Source organism: Rhinatrema bivittatum, chromosome 4 (genome assembly GCF_901001135.1).
Source record: "Rhinatrema bivittatum chromosome 4, aRhiBiv1.1, whole genome shotgun sequence".
NCBI classification, from domain to species: domain Eukaryota; kingdom Metazoa; phylum Chordata; class Amphibia; order Gymnophiona; family Rhinatrematidae; genus Rhinatrema; species Rhinatrema bivittatum.
Window position 1 is genome coordinate 218210902 of NC_042618.1, and position 22666 is coordinate 218233567.

A 22666-nucleotide genomic window follows, 5' to 3' on the forward strand; every position below is an offset into this window, starting at 1 on the left:
GCTCCCGAGTGAGCCGGCTGGGCTACCTAGGGGTTGTTGTGGCTGTTGGGCTGGGACCTTGCTGCACTGGAATTTCAAATCATGCAAGAGCTTGTTATGCGTCCTGATTGGTCGTGTCCCAGTGCATCAAGGGAAAATAGGGACTCACGGGGCTGATCACTGAGGTGTTACCTATCCTTTTGCCTTCCAACGATGCTCTTAGCATCCCTCCTGCCCGCCCTTTATTTAGTTGATTTTATATACCGACATTCATGTTGATTTCAAGTCTGTTTACAGTACAATAAAATTCTGTATGCATGTAACATAAAATAATCACTCTTAAATTTAAAACATAAAATTCAATATAAAACAAATAAAATATCTTAAAATCTATTTATTTATTTCTTGGGTCTTGTGTGGGTTGTCGCAGCTTCGTGGGGAGGGGGCTGGATTCTACGACACTGAATACTCCCGAGTTACTGCATGTGATTGGGGGTTCAGTCACGCAGTGGGGACTCCTTGCTGGGCTGTGGTGGGGGTCCCGGTGAGCGGCAGTTTGCTGCTTCTGTTTACAGGCTGGGTGGCCTGGAGGGGGGGGGGGGGGAGTGGTATATCTTGCTGGGGTGAAGCGGATGTACACGAGGGTTATTGTATATGAAGTTTTGTGGCTCGGGTGAATTACTGTTGTGTTAATGAAGCTGCATGCGGCCTTTGCTAGTTCCAATAGTTGTTTGGTATGTTTATTCATGTGATACGAGTACTTTGTGAACAGGGCCATGCGAGGGAGGCCTAGAGACCTGGTTGCCCATTATAAAGATTTTCTGTTAAAACTCTTAAGCATAACGAAAATGAAACAAAGCGTCATTTTGTCTACTAGTAAAAAAAACCACATTGTCTCAAACCAATAAGAGCCCACTGTGAATGTTTGTTCTATATTTATAGTTAAGAAGAACCACCACAAGGAAGACAGAACAGTAAAAAGTTATTTCAATGGGCTTGTATGGAAATGAGATAATACCTAATCGCTGATGACATTACAAGTAAACAAAATATCTCTTATCGCAAATGGATAAGAAAATCCAGCATACAATTCTGAAATAACACAAGTAGTAGACATTTAATTGCAGTTCTCATTAAACTAAATGCATGATGCTAAGATCAATAGAAGGCCATGCTCCTCAAATGTGGTTTTCTAAATACTGATTGCGGTTGTACAGTAATTGTTCTTAACTAAATACAGAAACAAATGTAATCAGATATCATCTCCTGATCTAAGATGTTTGTCAGTACTCAAATGTTTGCAGCCAGTGGTTTGGATGAATGCCACGTAAAGGAACTCTGTGTACTCCTGTGTGATATAATGGACTCACATGGTATCCATTTGAGCTTGCTCAGTAGAGTAAAAAAATAAAATAAAATCATTCCTTGCATTAATTCTGAACACAGCGGAACTTTAATGGGTAAACAAGCTGGCAGTGGGACAGAAAGGATCATTTTGGGTCAATTACATCATCCTAAACAAGTAACATTAATGTACTCAATAGACATAAAGCAAAGCCGTACTACAGTATTTGAAGGTTTTCTAGACTGGAGGTTGATAGGGTTCATAGGGCCTTGCCCAAAAAGGTCACAGAAGATGCAGTGGTAAAATCATGCAGGAGCACGATATGGCATAATGCAATCAAACCTTAGCGCTTGCACTGTTTTAATGCTATAAAAGTATTTTTTTGGCAAATTAATATACTGGTAGAAACCACTTTCTTAGTAGCTACACAGGCTGGTGAGGCCTTGTAACGGCACACACCAGTTCCTGCAGCAAGAGATCCTACATATAAAGAGATAAAAAACAGCTCTTGACCAATGAAATCGGAGCAGATGAAGAAAATAAAGAATAATAAACACTGTGCAGATTCTGCTACACTAAATTTCATGCTATCAGGAGCTTTTCCAAAACTCCAAATTCTTTCCAATATATTTTGATGAATAAACCTCTAGTCTAGTAAGGATTGTAGCTCATTACAGTGGAGTAACAAGCTATATAATGGACACCATTCCTTTTTATCTATATACAGAAGAAGGGATAGGTATTATTGACATTAAAGTACGTATATAAATCTTGACTTCATGCAGTATGCACCAATCATGTGTAGCCCCCTCCCTAACAACCTATTGGAACAATGGTCTAATTGGGCTTATATTCTCGAAGATGTCATTATGACATCTTCACTCGCACTGGAAGAGCAATCGGCGATTCCATAAAGTCTGACAGTGTGGTGGCAATGGTTGCCTGAGGAGTTGCCATTTCAGTAAACGAGAAGTGCTTCAAATCAGGCTTCGTTTTCCTGTGTCGAGGTTTATGCTTCTCAAAGTGACTTAGCAACATAAGCAACATGATGGACCAGGCATATTGTGGAACTATCTTGCAAATGCATGTGTTCGAAACCAATGCATTATGAAATCTGATTAGGTCTGTGGGCAACTAGCCAGCAGAGGGTTAGAAAACTGAAAAATTCCAGAATTGGGAGAGGAAGTGATGTCATCTAGGGAGACGGCAGCTTAAAATCTGGCGCTCCTTACCCGACTCAGCAATCTTTCGCCATTGTTGCGTCCAGGGCCCCTCGCAACCCTCAGAAGTTGGAGCTTGTGGTGCGGCAGAGGCTGCAGAAAAAAACGAAACCTGATTTGAAGCACTTCTCATTTACAGAGCGAGAGGTGCACCGGGCGGCTGAACTAGAGGAGGTGGAGGAAGATGGCCACAAGGAGGAAGTGGCAGGACCCGCGCCGAATGATTCTGGAGCCAGTGCCTGCGCCGGTACAAACGGGGACGACTCCTCTGTGTGCCAACTCAGGCAGAATTTGTGAAATGTTTCGCAGAGGTCCGGCAAGACATGGCTGGCATTAAAGATGAATTTGGTGTGATGGTCACCGAGCTGCGGGGAGACATTGCAGGTCTGGGCCAGAGATTAGAAGAAACAGAAACTCTTCTAGAGGACCAGGCTGCAGATATATCTGGTTGTCGTGAAGCAATGGCAGAAATTACAAAAAAAAAAACCCACCAGTGATCTGGAGGAGAAATTGGAAGACCAGGATAACAGGTCACAGAGAGTCAACCTCAGATTTCATGGAGTGCAAGAAGCAGACTAATTTGGGGACTGCTTCCAGATTGTGCACAGTATCTGCTCCATGATTTTAGAAAAGGAGGAGACAATAGATCCGGTGCCTGCAATTAAGCTGGAAAGAGTGCACAGAGCACTTGGTGCCCAACGCAGGAACTTGTGATGTGATATTATAGCCTGCTTTTACAGTTTCACGGTTAAAGAAAAGGAGGCTCAGTTAGCCAGAATTTGGGATCCATTCAATGGCAAGATCAAAAGGTTGAAGTCTTAAAGGATCTCTCACCCATTACCATCAGGAAAAGTCGTGAATTTAAGAGCATAATTTCAGTGCTGAGAAGAGAAGCCATTGGTTACAGATGACGGTTTCCCTTTGGACTATCTTTCACATTTCAAGGTAAAACAGTCAGAATGAAGCCCATGGCGGCCGCCGCAATGTCTTTAAGTGAGGTGGGAGTTTCTGTTTCCATGACACCTGATAACCAGGGGAGACTTTAATATGTCACGATACCCTTTTTTTGGACAATTCTGGTGGTATGAGCGTGGTATCTAAGGTTCAGAGGGACAAGCTAAAGTCTCTACTCATGGATGGGAACCTGATGGAGGTTACAGAACCCGACAAAGTTTATTCTTTCTATTCCAAGGCACATTCTTCATACTCTAGGATAGATTTCCTTTTATTAGATAGGTTTTTAGTGGGTCACACGTTAGGATCTGAATTGGTCTAATCATGCTGCGGTTTGGGTGGAGTTACAGCTAGGGAAAGATTGTGCGGGCAAAAAGTACTAGAGACTAAATGCGGATTTATTAGCCTGCAAGTCATTTATAGCAGATATTGAGTCCAACATCAAAGAGTACTTATGGTAGCTATTAATAACAATGGAGAGGTCACACCGGCTATATTATGGGAACGCATGAAGACAGAATTGAGGAAAACATTTATTTCTAGATCAGCATGCTTGAAGAAAGAGAAAGGCAAACTGCGTGTTGAATTAATGCAAAAAAATAGCTACGCTGGAACTCAGTCTCAAGAGGCATAGAGACAGCTCTGCTCGAATCGGCAAAACAGGAACTGCAAGATTTAGATTTAGCAGAGATAGCTATGCAGGCGGATTATTTATTTAGATTTTTATATTCTGCTTTTTGGCACTTCAAAGTGTACATCAAAGCAGTTTACCATTCAGGTACTGTAGGTACTTCCCTATCCCCACAGGGCTTACAATCTAATTTTTGTAGGGTTAAGAAAAATACTTTGAATTTGGAAATAAGGCAGGGAAAATCTTGGCTAGAAGCTTGAAAACCGGGCTATGGAAAATCAAAATTTGAAAATAAAATCCAAAGAGGGGAAGTATTTCCATGAGAGTCATCCGATATCCTAAAAGTTCTCCCAATTTTATGCGGATCTATATACGACCGACGCTCATATTGAAGCCTTTCTGAGGGACATCAATCTTCCTCACCTATCTGGAGAAGTCAGGGATCTTTTGAATAGAAAGACTGAAGGAGAAGAGGTAATCTTGGACCTTAAGTCTGGTAAAGTTCCAGGACATGATGGGCTGTCTTCCAAATTCTACAAGACTTTTAAATCAGGCATTAATCGGCCCCCCCTGGTTGAGATGCTTTATTTTTTGTGGAAAAAGGAGGAGCTAGCTTTGGGAGCAAATGCGGCTGGTATCACGGAATTAACCTGAAGTAACCCCACCCTTGGAATTCCCTATCAGAAGAATATTTATTTGGAGCCACTTTTGATCTTGCCCAGTACTTGCTCCTGAGAGCTCTATAGTATCATCGCCTGGGGAGTGCAGCTTGCTTAAAAGTGTGCCTGTAACAAATTTCAGCTCCTCATTTATGAACATTTTACATTCCGCTTTTTGCCAGTTTTAGTCTCAAAGCGGATTACAATGTAAAAACCCTAAGCATAAAATAGGTAACAATATAAACTAGCTAGCCAATACCAAACAGGAAACGTTCAACAAAGAAGTTTGACAAAGAAGTATAGTAATGTAATAGTGTACTCTGTGAGCCACGGTAATAGCAAGACCAAGAGTAGGGAAGGCTTAGCAGCATGGCTATGCCTTAGCTTTTTTTTCCAGAAAGTGAGGTAGTTTGGCTCCAAGAGGATGGGTAGAGGAACCTCATTCCAGATCTTAGGAACACAGCAGATGAAGGCCTTTAATTATGTATATTTCAATTTGGCAGAGGTCAGGGGCGGGGAGGAATGAAGGGCCTTTTGGCAGGATCAGCATTCTCTAGCAGGGGCATAGAAGAAAAGAAGACAGGCGAGGTACTCCACAGCCCGACTGTCACACATTTGAAGACAAAGCAGGTGGTTTTGAACTTAATCCTGATTTCTATCAGTAGCCAGTGTAGTCTGCAAAGGATGGGTCTTTTTTGATCCAATGATTGGCCCTTATTAGGATTCTGGCCACCGTGTTTTGCACGAGCTGAAGTCATTTCAAGCAGGTCTGGGAGATACCATTCAAAAGGGCATTATAGTAATCTAAACAATTGGTGATTATTGCATGGATGACAACGCAAGGTTGTGTTGCTCAAAACAGTAGCACAGCTGATGATTCTGGAGAAGGTAAAAAATACTCTCGTTACCTTGGGGATGTGGGATTCCATAGTGAGATTAGGACCAAGTGGAACCCCTAGATTTTATACAGAATATTTGGGCCGGGGGGGGGGGGGGGGTTCCCAGCTAGGGAGGGTAAGGACCATAGGGGGTGACCATGGTGGCTTAGCCAAAGAAGTCAGATTTGAAGGGTTAAGTTTGAGTTTATGGTTGCTGAGCCATTGGGCTACTGCCAGACATTTACTGAGATTGGCGATGGAAAGAGGATTGGTCAGACCCAAGTTTAAAGCAAAGTTGGAAGTAATTTACACACAGGTGTCATTCAATATTGAAGGACAGAATCAGATTGCAGATAGGATGGATGTAGATGTTAAAGAGAATATGGAAAAGAACAGAGAGCCTGGAGTACTCCACTAATCAGCTTTTTTGGAGTGGGCTGTTTGCTGGCCCACACGACAGACTGAGCATCTAAGGGCAGTGGCTTCGATGCCGACATTGCCTAAGCACTGTAGAGACTGCAGAGACTGTGGTCAACCATGTCGAAGGCTGCAGAAAGATCCAGTAAGATTAGGATAGTCACCTCCTTGATCTGCATTTACATGGATACCATTGGTGATGTCTAATAGGACTGATTCACTGCTGTGGCTTTTCTGAAGCTGGATTGGGGAGGGGAGGTCAGGATGTTTGTCTCTTTGAGGAAGTCGAGCAATTAGAAGTAGACTACTTTTCAATTAGTTTGGTGCACCATTCTTATGTTTTAAACACAGCTGAACTTAGTCTTGGGGGAATTCTGCGCAGAAAATAGCAGAGGAGACCCCGGCATGCCGCGAACGGAGCGCGTGAAGATGAAGGCCCACGTGTGCCGCGGGACGCACTCAGTTCACACCGATGATGAAGGCACAGGCGCGCTGTTCGTGGTGAAAATGGAAGGCCCCTGTGTGCCGCGAATGGAGTGTGCTCTGCTTGCGGCGAAGATAAAGGCCCAGGTGAGAGAAAATGTGTGTGTGTGTGTGTGTGAGAGAGAGAGCGAGAGAGAGAGAGAGAGAGGAGAGGGAGAGGGGTGTGAAAGAGGAGAGGGAAGGGTGAGAGCAGGGAGAGGGGGTGAGAGAGCATGGGAGGATGCTTGAGTGTGGGTTTCAGAGAGAGGTAGGCTATATGGAGATTGTGAAGGAGTGCGTATGTGTGTGAGAGATTGGGAGCTCATGTGTATGAAAAAGGGATCCTGTGTATGTGAGGGTGCTAGCCTGTATGAAGGGATTGTTTAAGTGAGACAAAGCCTGTGTAAATGGGTGTGTGAGAGAGAGAGATATAGGTAGCCTGTGTGAAAGAGAAAGGGCGCTTGTGTGGGTATGTATGCAAGAGAGAGGGACTCTGTATGAGGTGATGTGTGTGAGGGAGGGAGCCTGTATGAGGGTGTGTGTATGTGTACTAGAGAAAAGGAGCATGTGTGTGAGAGAGGGAGGGACAGAGGGAGCCTGTGTGAGGGGCAGTACAGAGAATGGGCTCAAACTCTGGGACTGGCAATAGAGTGGAAAGGGGTGAGTCTAGAGGTGGAGGGGAGAGATACTGGCAGGTGGAGGAGTTGGGGCCTGAGAGGGCAAAGTGACCAGGGGAGTAGGGAGAGCAAGTGGAAGGGACACTCTTACAGTGAATTTCTAGGGAAATTCTGCTCAAAATATTTAAAATTCTGCATCTTTAAGTATTAACTTATTTCTGTATTAATTTAAAATGTAATTACTTAAAGACTGTCATGTAACTTGTGTTATTTTGACCAATATAAAGTTTGTAGAATTTTAAGTTTTTGTGCACAGAATTCCCCCAGGAGTATGAACTGTAAACAATGCATTATTAATCTATCTGCTGATGGTTGCATTTTAATCATTTTGATGCGGGGCTTTTTGTTTTTTTGGTTTCAGCCTGGGACCCGCTAGCGTTTGTCAATTGTGGTATCAATCCTGAGCGACTTCTAGTTGTTGGCATATCTCCATCCACTTATTTATAAGTATCCGGACTTGGGGGTCCATCCAAGGAACCTCATCTGATGCCTGAGGTTGGGGGGGGGGGGAAGGGATTTAAACACGAGTCTCTCAAGTTTCCAATACAGATTAGTGCGGAAACTGTTCTCTCTTGATGCAGCGTTTTCCACTTCCAGAGAAACCGACGCAATGTGCTCTATTTCAGATTCCTTTATTGGCTTGACAGTTTGTACATGTGTTGTACACAGTATGATTAAAATAAAGGGAAAGAAAAGAATTACAAAAACAGTAACAGCAGTAAAATAAAATTACAGGGTACAGAAGAGACCATTCCCAGGTTTTGATACTACCCATATGGCCCCTAGTCAGGTTATTTATGTTTCTAGCATAGCGACAGGATCCCCAGGATTATAGTTTTTCCTGCTCCTTCTTTTGTGAGAAGTCTTTGATTTTCTCAGTCACCCTGAGAAATGTGCATCGTTAATGTCTTTGCATCCTACACAGCATGGAAGGCAATGCATTTCTGTTTCTATTTCTCCTCAGAAACAGAATTTTGCCTGTGCTTGGGGACTGAGCGGATGCAATTTGTACCTCATACAAGGAAAAAACTGCTTACACTGGATGCCAATACCAAACAGGAAATATTAAACAGCTTGACAAAGAAGTACAGCAATGTAATAGCTTATACACGTGATTTCACAAGTTGTGTACATTTTGACTGTGGAGAAATGTTATCATCACTTGCACCAGGGGATGCTTTTCCCAAAATATTCTTGCAGTTACCTACTGGATCACATTACAGGGCAAAGATCTATATTATATGTCTGGGTTTCCATCTTCTAGATTAAATACCTTTAATATTTTTACCTGGACAGGGGAAGGTATCAAAAAGTAACATGAGACTTATGAGTGCTGATGACCAATTCACATTTACAAATATTTCAATTGTAATATATATATATTTTTTACATAATTGTGACAGGTTTTAGCAACCCTTTTCAAAGGATCAACAAAAAGTATGGTTAATGTGTTTCATATTTGTAACCGGCTTGGGGGTCCATTTTGGGAAAGGTAGTATAGTAAATAAGAGACTTCATTAAATACAGGTAAATTTTCAAAGGGCCACGTGCGTAAATTTCGGGGTTTATGCGCGTGACTGGATCTTGTGTGCGCCACGCGCATTTTCCAACAGATCCGGTCACTCGCGTAAACCCCAAAATGCGCCCAAGTGCCAGGCCTGTCAGAATGAATGGGGCAGGGAGAGGCGGGCCAGGACAGCACCATTAGCTGCTGTCCTGGGGAAGTGTGCGCCGGCAGTCAGCCAGCGCATGGAAGTTGGTTCTGCTCCGATGGAGCAGTAAGTAAAAAAAAAAATAAATAAAATGGAGCGGACTGGGAGGGAACTGGGAGAGGCCCGACTGCGTCGCCGTGCGTAGTTTACTAAAATTCAACCCCCTCCTGCGCGCACGGCCATGAGATTTTATAACATGTACCTGCCGGGGTGCGCATGTCATAAAATCAGTGCATCCATGTGCGCTCATGGATACACACGCGTGCTCCTTTTAAAAATCGACCCCATAATGGACTAGCCGGTGAGCCTTTTGCGCCTGCAGAAAAGCCTCATCTTCACAGACCCTGCCAGCACTCTCGGCTAATCCAATCTGTAACCCCAAAACTACCTCACCCATTTATGGTTCTCTAATCTCATGAAAAGGTGGACTTTAAGATGACAAGAGTACATGGGTTTGAGAGTCAACTGCAAGAGGAAAAAAAAAAAAAGAGAGGCACCTACCGCTGTCACCCCCCCCCCCCCCCCCGCCCTATCCCAATGATCTGCCATCGCAGTGTCAGCACCCTAAGTCCCCATGAGCCAGGGACCCAGTCCCCCCCCGCCCTCTGGCTCCAATCCGCTCGTTGTTGGGGGGGGGGGGGGGTCGGTGAGCGCCCCGGGCCCCGCTCTTACCTCCTCGGTGGCGGTGGGGCAGTAGCAGACGAGCAGGAGGGTGGTGAGGGCGTTGAGCAGCAGCCCCACCACGGTGATGGTGTTGGGCGCCAGCCAGAGCGGCAGGCGCCGCACCAGCCAGTTCCAGTACAGCTGCATGGGCGGCTCCAGCAGCGAGCGGCCCGCCGCGCTGTACTTGTGCTCCTCCAGGCGCTTCAGCTGCTGCGCCGTCAGCGGCTCGGGCACGCACAGCCCCGGGGAAGCCATAGTGGGCGCCGCCGCCTCCCTGCCTGCGCTTCCCGGGGTGGGGGGGGGGGGGAGGAGGAGGACGATCAGCCGGCGAGTAACTGGGGGAGGCTGTCCCTCGCCCCCCCTCTCCACCGCTACCTCCGCGGCTTCTTCCGCCCTGCCGGAGCAGGAAATCTGGGGCCGGAAGGGGAGCGAGCGGGGAGGCCGGGAGATTTAAACGCCCTGCTCGGTGCATGCGGCGAGGTCAAAGCTCTCTCCTCCCAGTGGAAGTTTTAGTTCAGGCGCCGGGGCTCTATTTGCGCGTCTTTCCCCGGAGGCTCCAGTCAGGACTGCTTCTTCCAAGTCCCACACCCTTAGCCCTGGCTCTAAGGCCGGGGGATCCGCGACCCTTCTTCGGGGGACCCGAGTAGCAGATGTGCTGAGCATTTTTCCCCATGGCCACAAAAGGAAGTTCAGTTAGCACAAGTCTGAAACTTGGGTGGAGGCTTCAGCCCTGGAACCATGGACAAAAAATGGGTGGAAATCCTTTCCTTTACTATATCTGGTCCAAAATGTGAAGCTGGCCCATCTGTTTACCTGTTGTATAATATAAGACAGGGGTGGCCAACTCAGGTCCTGGCGAGCCACAAACAGGCCTAGTTTTCAGGGTTGCCAGATATCAAAAGTTTTTAGAGCCCTCTCAGTCACCCAATCTAGGCCAAAAGTAGCTCAAAACTCAAAAAGTTGCAAAAATAATTTAAATTCTGCACCATTGTACACAAATTCCCACATTGTGTGTAGACAAGTTTTCAAAGTTAACAATGTATATAAAAAGTTTAAAAATGTTGATATAAAATGTGTAAAAATTAAGGTTAATCCTAACACAAGAGCCAGGAGGTTCCAACAAAAGTGACACCAAACATAGGCCTGGATTTATCAAAATACGATAAGTATCGCATTCTCTCAACCTAGCTTGATGGACTCTCTACATGGGTAACATCAAGCTAGGTGGAGAGAACACTGCACAAATCTCATCTTTGGGTGAGTTTCCTCTCTCCATAGGTCATCAAATCTTCACAAGAGAGCACTGTTCTGTTCATACGTCTCACGTTGAATTTCAAAGTGGCCCCTAACCCCCTACACTAATACCTATACCTCACCTCGAGTTACTAGGTGGGCCTCCCATAGGGATACAAATACCTATCTAGTGTGAGGACACTGTGGGCTAGATTTTAAAAGCCCTGCGTGCTGGCGTGCCTATTTTGCATAGGCCACCACCGCGCCTAAGTCCCGGGGCTTTGTAAAAGGTGTGGGAGGGGGCGGTCCCGAGTCCCCCTGGCCTGTGCCGGGGGATGTGAGGCGGCACGATACGCCTGCACAACAAAAGGTAGGGGGGGGATGCGAGGCGGCACGATACGCCTGCACAACAAAAGGTAGGGGGGGGATGCGGAGGGAACGGAGGTGTGCTGCGCAGCTCAGCGTGCGCAGGCTGCCGATTTTGCGCAGTCTTGTGTGCACCAACCCCGGATTTTATAAAATACACGCGGCTATGGTGTATCTTATAACCGGTGGCGTGAACAAATGTACGCGCGCATGCGTATGTTTTTAAGATCTACCTCACTGTGTAGTCAGTCAGTCTCTCTCTCCTTCAAATCTACTAAAACAGGTGTATCCTACTTTACAAACAAATTTCTGACAGTATGAGCTTATGAATTGTTATAGTTATGCAACAGTAAGCCTGACGGCGTGCCCTTACACAACTGGACCGCTCCATCATTTGCATTTAATATAAAGGAAAGAGAGATTTTTTAATCTTTTTTTCTTTTGCAAATAAAAGAATTTGTATTTGTTCAACTACAAGATAAGTATTTTGAGCTTTTCAAAAAAACAATTTTTCCTAATAATTTTTGTAATATCTTTTCTAATTTTAGTTTTATGAAGAGAATTGGGATTAGATACACTAGAGTTGTATATGATCGTTTTCCTCCTGAAGAAGGTTTAATGCAAAACATCAGCCATTGTTGAGCCAGGGTCATTACCAGTACAACTAACCTGCATAATTATTGAATTTTATTTGCAAAAGAAAAAAAAAAAAAAAGACTACAAAATCTCCCTTTCCTTTATATACAACGCATATGCTGGAGCGGTCCGTGCGGCCTGGTTGTGTAGGGGCACGCCGTCAGGCTTGCTGATGCATAACTATAACAATTCATAAGCTCATACTGTCAGAAATTTGTTTGTAAAATAGGATTGGTAACCAGGTGGTTTTTGGAGTTTCCTTTACTATGTTTGATGTTAAAAATCAAGGTTGTCATTTTCAATGTTGCCAAAAATAAGGTTTATCTGAGAACTGTGCAGAGCTGCACCATTGACGATATATGAGGCAACTACCTGCTCTAAACTGTTGTTTTATTTCCTAGCCGAGATTTTATTATTAACTTCATGAATATGCAAAACATTTGGTCACGTGGACAGCCAGAAGCTTTTTTGCCTCACTGTAAATTGGGATCCTGGTGCCTGAAGATTCTTCTCAGACAGAAAATAGGAAAAAGCCATAGTAAATCAGGTTTTTTTTTTCTCCCAGTGTGGAAGAAAAGCTTAAGAGGTAATTTTCAAAAGGATTTAGACACTTAAATGCATTTTACCCATGTGAGATTTTGAAAATAGCTACAAATAAAGACCACTGAATTGTCAATAGATTTTACAGGTGTAAGTGCACCTATAGATCCTAATTTTAAAAAGCATTTGCTCACTTAAAATTGGGTTTTGCACATGTAAATGCACTTTACTTGCATAAGTGGGCTTTTGAAAATTGCCTCAATATATGTCATTGAATTTTCCATAGGATTTACTTGCATAAGTGTTCTTTACAAGCATAAATAGCTTTTTTCAATTGCTATGATAGTATGCTACATTTTCACATGTACCTGCTTTTAAAATTAATCTGTGTGTAAATGGGCTTTTGAAAATTGCTGTGATGTTAAATAATATTTACACGCAGAAGTGCCAGGTTGAAGAAAGGGGTGGGGCTGGAGGCGGCCGGTACAGTGGCCATTTGCCGCTGTACCGGGCAGGGACAGAAGGCATGCACAAGTTGCTCCTGCTCCAATGGAGCAGTAAGCAACAAAATAACATTTTAAAAAGGTAGGAGAAAGGGTTTAGGAGGTGGGGAGGGGAAGGGGAAGAGAGATTAGGGTAGGGGGTAAGGAAGTTCCCTCCCAGTCTGCTCCTTAATTTGAGCGAACTGGGAGGGAACTGGAGAAGGCTGTGATGCATCGCCACGCAAAATTGCCAAAGTCTACCCCTCCTTGCGCACGCAGATTTCAAAATCCGGCACACATGTGCACACGGGAAGTGCTGGGAAGCGCATGCACTCAAATTATAAAATCTACCCATTAGTGAATTAGAATCTTGATTGAGAAATTGTGCCACAAAGATATGGAAGGCACCTTGTCCCATATGGAGTAATGTGCATGGGCCTAGTTTCATTTGTTGATTAGTCAGTGGAGAATATTCATATTTTTTGCTCAAGCTGGATGACTTGACCTTCCTAAAAGAGTTCAATCGAGCGGTTTGTACATAACTTACGTGTTGCTGTTTGTGAATATCTCATTTTTTGGAACATGAGTGTAAAATTGAAATCTGTCTCGAACAGCAGTATTGGAGGTTGCGGAATATAATTTTTGTATTTTTACATTATTATACTGAAATCATGTGTCTTTATATTTCAGTCATTGGAAGGCTGGCTTATTCCCAGCATGGAATGTTGTAAATTTATTTTGTTTCAGTTCAGAAAATTACAGCTAACGATTCTGGTCACAATTAAGTGCTTGCATTTAGGAAAGAGGAGTTTGGGTTCGCTGACTTGTGCTGCCAGCGTTTGGCAGCAGAGGCTAGCTTTGATACTCTTGGCAAAATTTGCCCATCATAGTCTCACTTCTTCACCATGTGTCACTTGGATTGATTTGCTTTTGCACATTTCTAGCTATGGGTTCACCCGTTCTTGTCACTTTCCCATTCCCTTGCATGGAGGATCTCATGGCACCGGCTTCTGCACATTTGTAGAAATTCTGAATGAAATATTGGCTGGGGGCTTGTCATTCTCTAGATTTCTGTTAGAATAGATGATACATTACTGTAGATTAAGTTAGGGAATTATTTGTACGAGTAGGTGTAGTTAAGCTTGTAAGGTTTTTTTCCAGAAGATTATTTCTTGCTGTAATGGCTGACTTCTGGCAGCCCTTATACAGTAGGCATGTTTTACTTGTACAATTTGTTTAATATAAAAAATGTATCTGCAAATTGTTTATACATTTGGGGGCGATGCTGGGTTTGTTTGTTTGTTTGTTTGTGTTTTGTAATTGGGATGCCCAGAGAATTACCATGAAGGACTCTGGAGAAAGCCTTAAATTGCACATACATGCCAAATACCCAACCCTCCCCTCTCCCTGCTGACTAGCAGAACTTGGATTTGCTCTTTCATGGTTTTATTCAACAGGGAAAAGTTACATAACACGCATATTTAATTGCACGCTGTACATCATTGGAAATTTTGTGTTTTACATTCATTTCCACTGTGATTTGAGCCATAACAACAAATTGTTCATTTAAAAAAAAAAATCCATATTCTTAATTTTTCAAACAGGCAGAAGTATTCAAAATAAAAGCAAAGTTGCTCATAAAAAAAAAAGAAAAATCCCACAATCTTTAGAACCGAAATCTGTGGCATCTACTGTACAATTTTTAAATATTTGTACTTGCGGGGCCAAGCATGCTTTCTCAAAGGGGTTTCTCCCATTTTGGGCATATGGGAAGACGAGTAATATATCTGGCCTTGTGTATGTTAAAAATAAACATTTTGTTTACTGTTTTTAAGTGCTGTGGAGGATGAAATAACATAAAATACTGTAGAGCAGTTTAATCCTCAATAATATAATATGTATAATTTAAAATGTATAGTCACATGAATGATGTAGAGAAACACTCAAATCCACTGAGTCCCAAAGCTGCCCTCTAGGACCCCATAGTCAGTTGGGTTTTCAGGACATCCACAATGGATATACATGAGATAAAATTTGCATGCAGTGAAGGCAGTGCATGCAAATTTAGCTCATGCATATTCGTTGTGGATATCCTGAAAACCTGACTGACTGGGGCTCCCCCAGGACAGGTTTGGGAACCTCTGCTCTAATTCGACAAGAATACCTTTACAGCTATTGTGGTATTCTGCAAAATTATAAAAAAAAATAATGCAAAGGGAATTTATTTATTTATTTAAAATATTTACCTGCCCTTCCATAGTTCCGGGCGGGGTACAGTAGCCATTCACAAAATGTAAAAACATCTAAACTACTCAATAAATAATATATATACATGTAATGATTCACCCAACAGTTTCCTTCTGCTTTCGGATTATAGCTGGAATCTGGCGCCATGAGCCTCGACTCTCAACAACCCAAGGATTTTCCCCCCATATTCTTATATCCCCTTCCCGGCTCTGCCAGCCATCACAGTGCCAGTTCTAATGGGACTGTAAGTCTGGCCTCCAGGTGCTGCCACTGGACGAGATCAGAAGCTTGGCCCAGGAATCTAAGCCAGGTTTCCCCGCATGAGCCGGCCCCAGGCAATAAATATATCATCAATATTTACACGAGCACCGGCTCACTAAGAAAACCACAATCCCATTTAAACAAATAAGTTGGAAAGGACATGCTACAAGCATTGCACAGAGGCACGTTCTCCTTCACTTGCCTCACCTGCCTCTCTGCTAAAAGCTCAGCGGGCCCTGCAAGGATTGGGAGCAATGGCACAAGCTCCTGCTGCTCCGCCCACATTTTTCCCAGACCCTGTGGTGTCTTACGTCTAGCGTGTGCCAGCTGCTTAAGTAAGGGTAAGCGGCCCCACTTGTGCACATTACGCTAACTGCTGATGTGCGCATACGGTTGGCTGGATAGACAGACAGACAGACACACCCTCCGCGGTAGGCCCATTCATGCTAATGAAACACACCTAAAAAAAAAAGGGGGGGAGTGGGGAGTTTGTAGAGTGGAGGCGTATCTTAGTAGCTAACGATCAGGCTGAGAACCAGGGAAACCAGGGTTCACTTCCTGCTTCTCCCACTGACGCTGCTTGTGACCTTGGACAAATCACTTCTCGCACCATTGCCTCAGATACAGGCTTAGATTGTGAGTCCTCTGGGGGAAGGGAACTGCCTACTGTACCTGAATGTCAGCTACCAATGAAAATTTTAGGTTTGAGATAATCTAACAGAACAAAAAAACCCTACTAGCATACACATAAAGCATATATTTTTATTTATTTAATAAACACTTCCATTGCCACTGTTATGCCATTATTTTATATGTTTTTAGGCACCACTATATGCATGTGATGGTTGATTCAGTGCCATGAGGCAGTTGTGTATCAGTCACTTGAATGGGCTAGGCAGCCAACATGAAGCCACAGGTGCAGCTTTGCCCAATAACTCACAACAAAGAGTGCTAAACAACAGAGGGGAGGTTTGTATGGTAGTTCTATAAATTTGCTTATTACATAGGTAACGCTTACAAACAGCAGTGCATAAAAACTAACAAAGGTACTTTCTGATTTAGGTCTCACCAGTATTCTGGAGATGATGCTCTCCTAATAGTGAACACTCAAGGAAACATATAGAATGTCTTTTTTTTTTTTCTATCTGACACACCTTGGCTAGTGTCCACAATAGTTCTGCAATGCCTTCCAGGCCATTTCCCCTTCGTTTTCTGCTGTGATTTGATCAGGTCTCCTGAATTGCGTTCGGCTCCATCAGAGGTAGAGCCCACGTTGTCTCACGTGTTATGGGTTAAAAGTCTCCAAAGATGGAAGAAAGCACTGGGAGTTGGTATTGTTTCAGGGATAATCATCGGCCCGCCATCCTCAGCACCAGTACAGAGGAATCTACTCCGCCTCATGTGTTTATCAAAACTTAGTTCCTCTTCACTTTGCAGATTATATCAACAGACGCCTGCAGTAAATTTCAGGATTTCAGCCTTTTCTAAAAGATTACGGCACCAAAACAATCCAGTGCTCTTTTTCCTGTGCCTTGCATTCAATAACAAACAATAAACTTTAAATAAAATTCACATGTGTCCTGATTTCACCTCATGGGTCTGGTGCAAATCTTCCAAAAAAAAAAAAAAAGAAGGGAGTATTCCATCAGGGTAGAAACCAAACGTACTGATTTTAATGGAGCTTTTGGGCACCGCATGCAATGGTTTGCCTGCATCTGATTTGTCAGACTAGTCATTTTTTTACATATTGGTTAATGTATCAAGTGCACAGTTATCACCTTCTTCAGCTCTGCAAACTGATTTCAATATTGTTTTTGTCGGTTTGACTTTATCAAGAGTTTCTCAAATGAGGCACCTTTACAAAATCTGGGTGATTGATACACACAGGGCCTCAGGCTTTTTTCCCCCCCATTTTGTGTCCTTGGGGGAAAAAAGTTAGTAAATCTGGCCCAGAATGAGAAGTATCCATGCAAAAATACAATAAAAAAACGACAACATGGCATATCATTTGATCTAAAATTAGAAAACGATACTGTAGCAGGATAATATAATTAATAATGTCCTCAAACCGAGTGCTTAATGGCCACAGTGATGATGAACCATGACCACCCAATAAATATAAGAAGAAGCCAGGGTGCTCCGTGTAATGAAAAAAATAATAAATATTCTAAATCAGTGATAAAATGATGTTTTGATTTCTTGTCAGGAATCACAACACCGTCGCTTATCTTTAGGCAGGCCTGGATTTGTCAATGGGCCCACAAGGCCTGGGCCTAGGGTGGCAAAAATCTGGAGGTGGCAGCAGGCTGGCTGAAGATTTATTGCCTTCCAGCTTTGCTGAATCTCACTCAGCCAGAGAAATGCTCTCTGCTTCCTGATCTTCCCAGTCAGCATGCAGGGAACAAAATGGGAAAGGGGTGAGCCTGGAGAATTAGAGAGCAAAGAGGGATCAATTTGGCAAGATTTGGAGGGGCTGAATGGGGATCATCGGGGGTGAGGAGAGAGGCTGAGGAATGCGAGTGGATCCGATTGGGGGGGAAGGGATCAGTGTTTGTGTGTGTGAGAGGGAGAAGGGATTGATGCTGGTGTGTGTGTGTCAGATTGAGAGGCTAGAAAGGAGTTGTAAGGGGGAACAGGAGCAGAGCACAGCAAGGATACCTCCCTCCTCTCCTTCCCTCTCCCGCACCCACTGCAATTCAGATTCTACCCCCCACATCCTGGATCCTCCCTTCTTTCCTCTCCCTTCTCTCCAGATCCTGGAACCCCACCCCCTCTTTCCCAATCCCAGAACCTCCCTCCCTCCCCCTCTTTTCCTCCCATCCCAGATTCCTGATTTCCCCCTTCCCTCTACCTTCCCCATATCCCATCCTCCCCATCCCCGTTACTTTCTACCTCTCCTCCCCCATCCCCATCCCTCATACTCCTTCCTCCTATCCCCAGTCCTTTCTATCTCTCCCTCCCCCATCCCCAGTCCTCTCTCCCTCTCATAATCCTTCCTCCTATCCCCAGTCCTTTCGCCTTCTCCTCACCCCATTCCTAGTCCTCTTCCTTTCTTCTCCCCATCTCTGGTCCTCCCACCCTCCCCTTCTCTTCTACTCATCCCTGAGATCTCCTTCCTAGACTAATACTCAAGATCCCCTTTTCCTCACCTTGCTTGTATCTCTATAACAAATTATGCAGACACAAGTGAGGTTGGAAAATCACTTTTTATAATTTGAAAGATGGAAATGTTTGCCAGTGTGCTTCGGATTTTTCCAATTTTTGCCATAGAATCTGTGCCTGAGCTGCCACAGGCTCTGCCTTACCCCTCCTCCCCTCCTACTCCCTATTGTCTGACCTTCCCTGGGAGGGGGGGGGGGGGGCACAACAGCAACAGTGTCCAGGGGTGGTATACTCCTAGACACTGTCTATCTTTAGGAATATGCCTTAATTTTTTATTTTTTTTTGGCTCTAAGCACAACGGAGTGCCTTGCTTTTCCTTATAGTTAGATACTTTGATCTATTGTTACTAGGCTTAGATTTAGGCATAGGCAATGGCACAAGGCCCCACATTTTGAAGGCACTAAATACCTGGGCCAAAGACGCTCCTACTCTTGCTTTAGGGTTGTGGCACTCTTTTTCTCCCCTCTTCACTGCTGCCCATGGGCACCAAACTCATAAATCTGGCCCTGCTCGTTACATCATTTTCCAAACTTCCCATTCACATCGGAGAGAATTGGTGCTGTGGTCAACATGGTTGGTGTTTCTAGAGTAGGCAGCATCAATGTTATGTGCGCTGGATTTAATGGGATGTGTCACACTTGTCTTCCGTGGAAGATGTGGCAGTTGAATAACCACAAGGCCCATCTCATCTCCCCACTTTCCTCTTGCGATACCACCAAGTCAGCGTCAGGGGCTCTCTTCTCATCGGTCCACACAAACAGGTCTGGTGTTCAGCTCGGTTCGTAGCCCACGTGTATGTAAATAAGTCGATGAATGTTCATGGATATCCTGAAAACCAGACCTCTTTTTGAGGCCCTTGCTGAGAAGTCCCTGACTCTAGGCGATCTCTGGTTTTACCCTCATTTCCCCGCCATTGATATCTTCACTTCTTCCAACGCTTGGGGGGCTGTGCCTTGCATCCATTATTCCTGTCTGTGAAGAGACTCCTCTTAATGGTTGGCCCTGCATCTGCCCTCTCTCCAGTTTCCTATTGTGATGCCTTTTACCAGAACTTCTCCCCTGAAGCATGCCCGGCGCTTCCATGAAAATGGACTCATACTTTCATTTAAGACAAGGAACTGAGTCATGCTTCGATAATACATCAATGAACAGGTTGAAACAAGCTTTATGTGGCTACATTTGCAAAGGACAATAACAAACTTTACAATATTTTGGTGGATTAAAAGTATATCATGTTTATTGTACATTTCATAAAACATAAAATTTGCTTTCTGAAGGGGAAAATCCCTGTTTATCATTTCTTAATAGACTGTCCAATTGACATGAAGTACTGTGGCACAATATGAAAAAAAGCATGTGTACCAATCCATTGAAATACTAAAGTAGCTGCATGATCAACAGGGGTTTTTTTAAGCATCAAGATAGCCAATTTTGTGTTTTAATGTCCTGTTTCAATTCATATACATTTTCAAAATGCCTTCACTGTAGCCATTCCTACCTTTATGGCTTCAGTTAAACCATGGTGATGCCTTGCTGTTCAGCATCAGGAAATCATGCTAACCCCCCCCCCCCCCCCCCCCACCAGGATTACGAACAACTGTAGAGTGACCCTCCCCAGAGAGGACAATTTTTAAAGATACAACTGTGAGCATAATATAATCTCCTACTGCTTTCAAAATGGCAAGAATAAAACTAAAGAAAAACGCAAGTAAATCAACCCTGGGTGAAAAATATAGCCCTAAAAATGGCAATCCGACAACATGAACAAATGGAAGTACTTAGTAAACAACCCCAACTGAAACACAATACCAATTAGCAAAAGGAGCACATGCTTCAAGATCAGCTTCATTATCAAAATATATCTAGCACAATTTAGTGGAGACGTTGAGCCCATATCGAAGTTAGTCCATAGTTTGCATTTCCTTTAGTTTACACACTATACCAAGCAGAAAACGAGGATAATCTGAACGTGGATGTTGACTTTTTTTTTATTCACCCCAAAAGTAATCCATGCATACACAGATTTTCAACTACAGAGAGGGAGGGAGGAAAGAGAAAAGGATCACACTCATTTTTTGTGTGCTGCTATTACAAAAAAAAAAAAAAACCAAAGGCACTGTAGAACTGGCTGCTGGCTTCCAGTGCAGTGGCAAAAAAAAAATAAAAATTGAATGGCCGGACCTGCTGCTATCTTCTAAGGTTTGCTTGCTTTCAACTCTTTCATGTAGGCGTCGATTACTGTAGGGGGCACACCCTGCATTAGAAGTCCAGTGAAAGTTAGACTGCCTGCGGTATAAACAGAAAGGACATAAAATGAAAAGTCAAACCATGACAAAGCAGACACAGCAAACACTTGCTGACGTGCAAAATTTGCTCTGCATTTATTTATGAAAAAGTTTCAGCATTTTCATAGATGCTTTGCCTTTGGAAAAGTGCAAATGTAATACTGGAGCAATTTTTTTTTTTTTTTGTACAGGAGCTAAGGCTTACTACATCTGCCCACAAATTTAGACTTTTGTGTGGTCTTTTTATTACTGTGATGAAAAGAAAATGCCCTTTAAAGTGGCCTGTATCTCTTCTTGGTTTTGCAAATTGAATTCTTCTAACACCAGATGCTTGAAAAGAAAATGGTTCTAAATCCAATAAAATAAATCAGACATCTCAAAGCCAATGTCTCTGACCATTCTCTACCCTATCCTCTTCTTTGTTCTTTGGATGTAGGTGCAGATTGCTCTCTTAAATTATTATCAACTATTGCAAAGTTTTGAAGAAAGGATGATTAGTAGGAAAAACACCTAGACTGAAAAAAATACATGAATAATCTTCAAAAATTGTTTTTTTTTTTTTGTGGAAATGCTCACCTAATGATGGTGGTATGGAGGACATGCAAGGGAGGGATCACTTACATTGAAGCTCTCAGGACGCCTCAACTTACATATGGGAACCACCATTCTGCTTCCTACCCTTTTTCAATAAGAGTGATTATTACACCACATTTTGTCTGACGTGGACAAGGAACGAGAGGCTGATGCTGGTAATACTGCTCCGTTGCTGGCCAGAAAGTGTTACTCCAGTTGCTCATGGGTAATCCCCCCTCACCCTCCAACATTGGAACTAAGGCATTTTATGTAGTGTAAATAAATACTGCTTGCAGTGCTGACACAGGGCAAGGTCATCATCAGTCTATCTCCTATTTCTTGTACCCTGTACAATGCCCATTCAGCAGGTCCTGTTATTTTGTCACATCTTGGTGCATTGTGATGTCACAGCAGATATCACAGAAACAATGATGACCTACATGTTTGCATCATTTAGCATCCATTACCAATTTGACTCTGGTTTCACCTCATTAGACCAGTCACTCAAACCAGTCCCCGAGGACTGGGTTAAGAAGCACTGCCTTAGACCATAAAAGGTACAGGTTCTTAAAGCAACAGGTGGCTTCGGGGGAATGTTAGCCAATGATTGTACTGCATTGCTTTCTAGCCAAAGTGCACTACTGAAACTGTACACCTTCTCTGAAAGCTGTATCCTGTCTTGGCCATGTGAGGTTGCTGTAGCACACTGTATAGAAGGGGCTGAGGTAGCAGATAATGAAAAATCCCAGGGACTGCCCAAAGCTCACACATTAGTCACAGGCAAGTGAATCTGTAGCCATCTCAGCAGGTCCCTTCTATATGGGTAAACCACAAGGACATACTTAAGACATCAGGTTGGAAGGCTGAGGTAAGAACTCATAAAAATCTATTGATGTTCGTCCAAACTATTTCACCGTACTATCACAGAATTTGTGTTGAGATGGTACGGGCCACACAGGGAGCTGGTAGATGTGCATGGGTCATAAGAACTGGCAACCTAGGTCAGACCAACGGTCCATCTACTCTAGCGCACCGTGTCCAGGGATGGCAAGCAGCAGATGCTTAGAAGTGTATAGGAGACAGCCAGGCAATGTGGGTGGAATGGGTCCATCCTTTGTCAAACACTGCACGTTTCCAACAGTCATGGTTTAGGGAGCTACTTTTTTGAACCCAGTTAAACATTTGCCCCCCACAGTGTCCTGTGGCACTATGCATTGTGTGAATTCCTTCTGTTTGTTTTAAATATGCTGCCTGATAATTTCATTTCAAGCCCCCTAGTTCTTG

At 43.6% G+C, this 22666-nt stretch overlaps 2 protein-coding genes across 11 annotated transcripts in view; both read right to left on the bottom strand.

The window, feature by feature from the left end:
• Positions 1–10223, bottom strand: part of CHPT1 (choline phosphotransferase 1) — a 79387-nt gene extending 69164 nt beyond the window's left edge. For 2 of the 4 annotated variants that reach the window (XR_003856409.1, XM_029599710.1), the window contains exon 1: positions 9607–10223. Coding sequence is in view for 3 of the 4 variants with exons in the window: in XM_029599710.1 (XP_029455570.1) it covers positions 9607–9852 (246 nt within the window). In the remaining variant the exon portion in view is untranslated. The remainder of the gene's footprint in view (positions 1–9606) is intronic. The other 2 variants (XM_029599711.1, XM_029599712.1) reach the window with 2 other exon arrangements.
• A 9446-nt stretch (positions 10224–19669) lies between these two features.
• MYBPC1 (myosin binding protein C, slow type) overlaps positions 19670–22666 on the bottom strand; it is a 244050-nt gene continuing 241053 nt past the window's right edge. For all 7 annotated transcript variants that reach the window (XR_003856413.1, XR_003856412.1, XR_003856411.1 and 4 more), the window contains one exon: positions 19670–20810. Coding sequence is in view for 1 of the 7 variants with exons in the window: in XM_029599714.1 (XP_029455574.1) it covers positions 20719–20810 (92 nt within the window). In the remaining 6 variants the exon portion in view is untranslated. The remainder of the gene's footprint in view (positions 20811–22666) is intronic.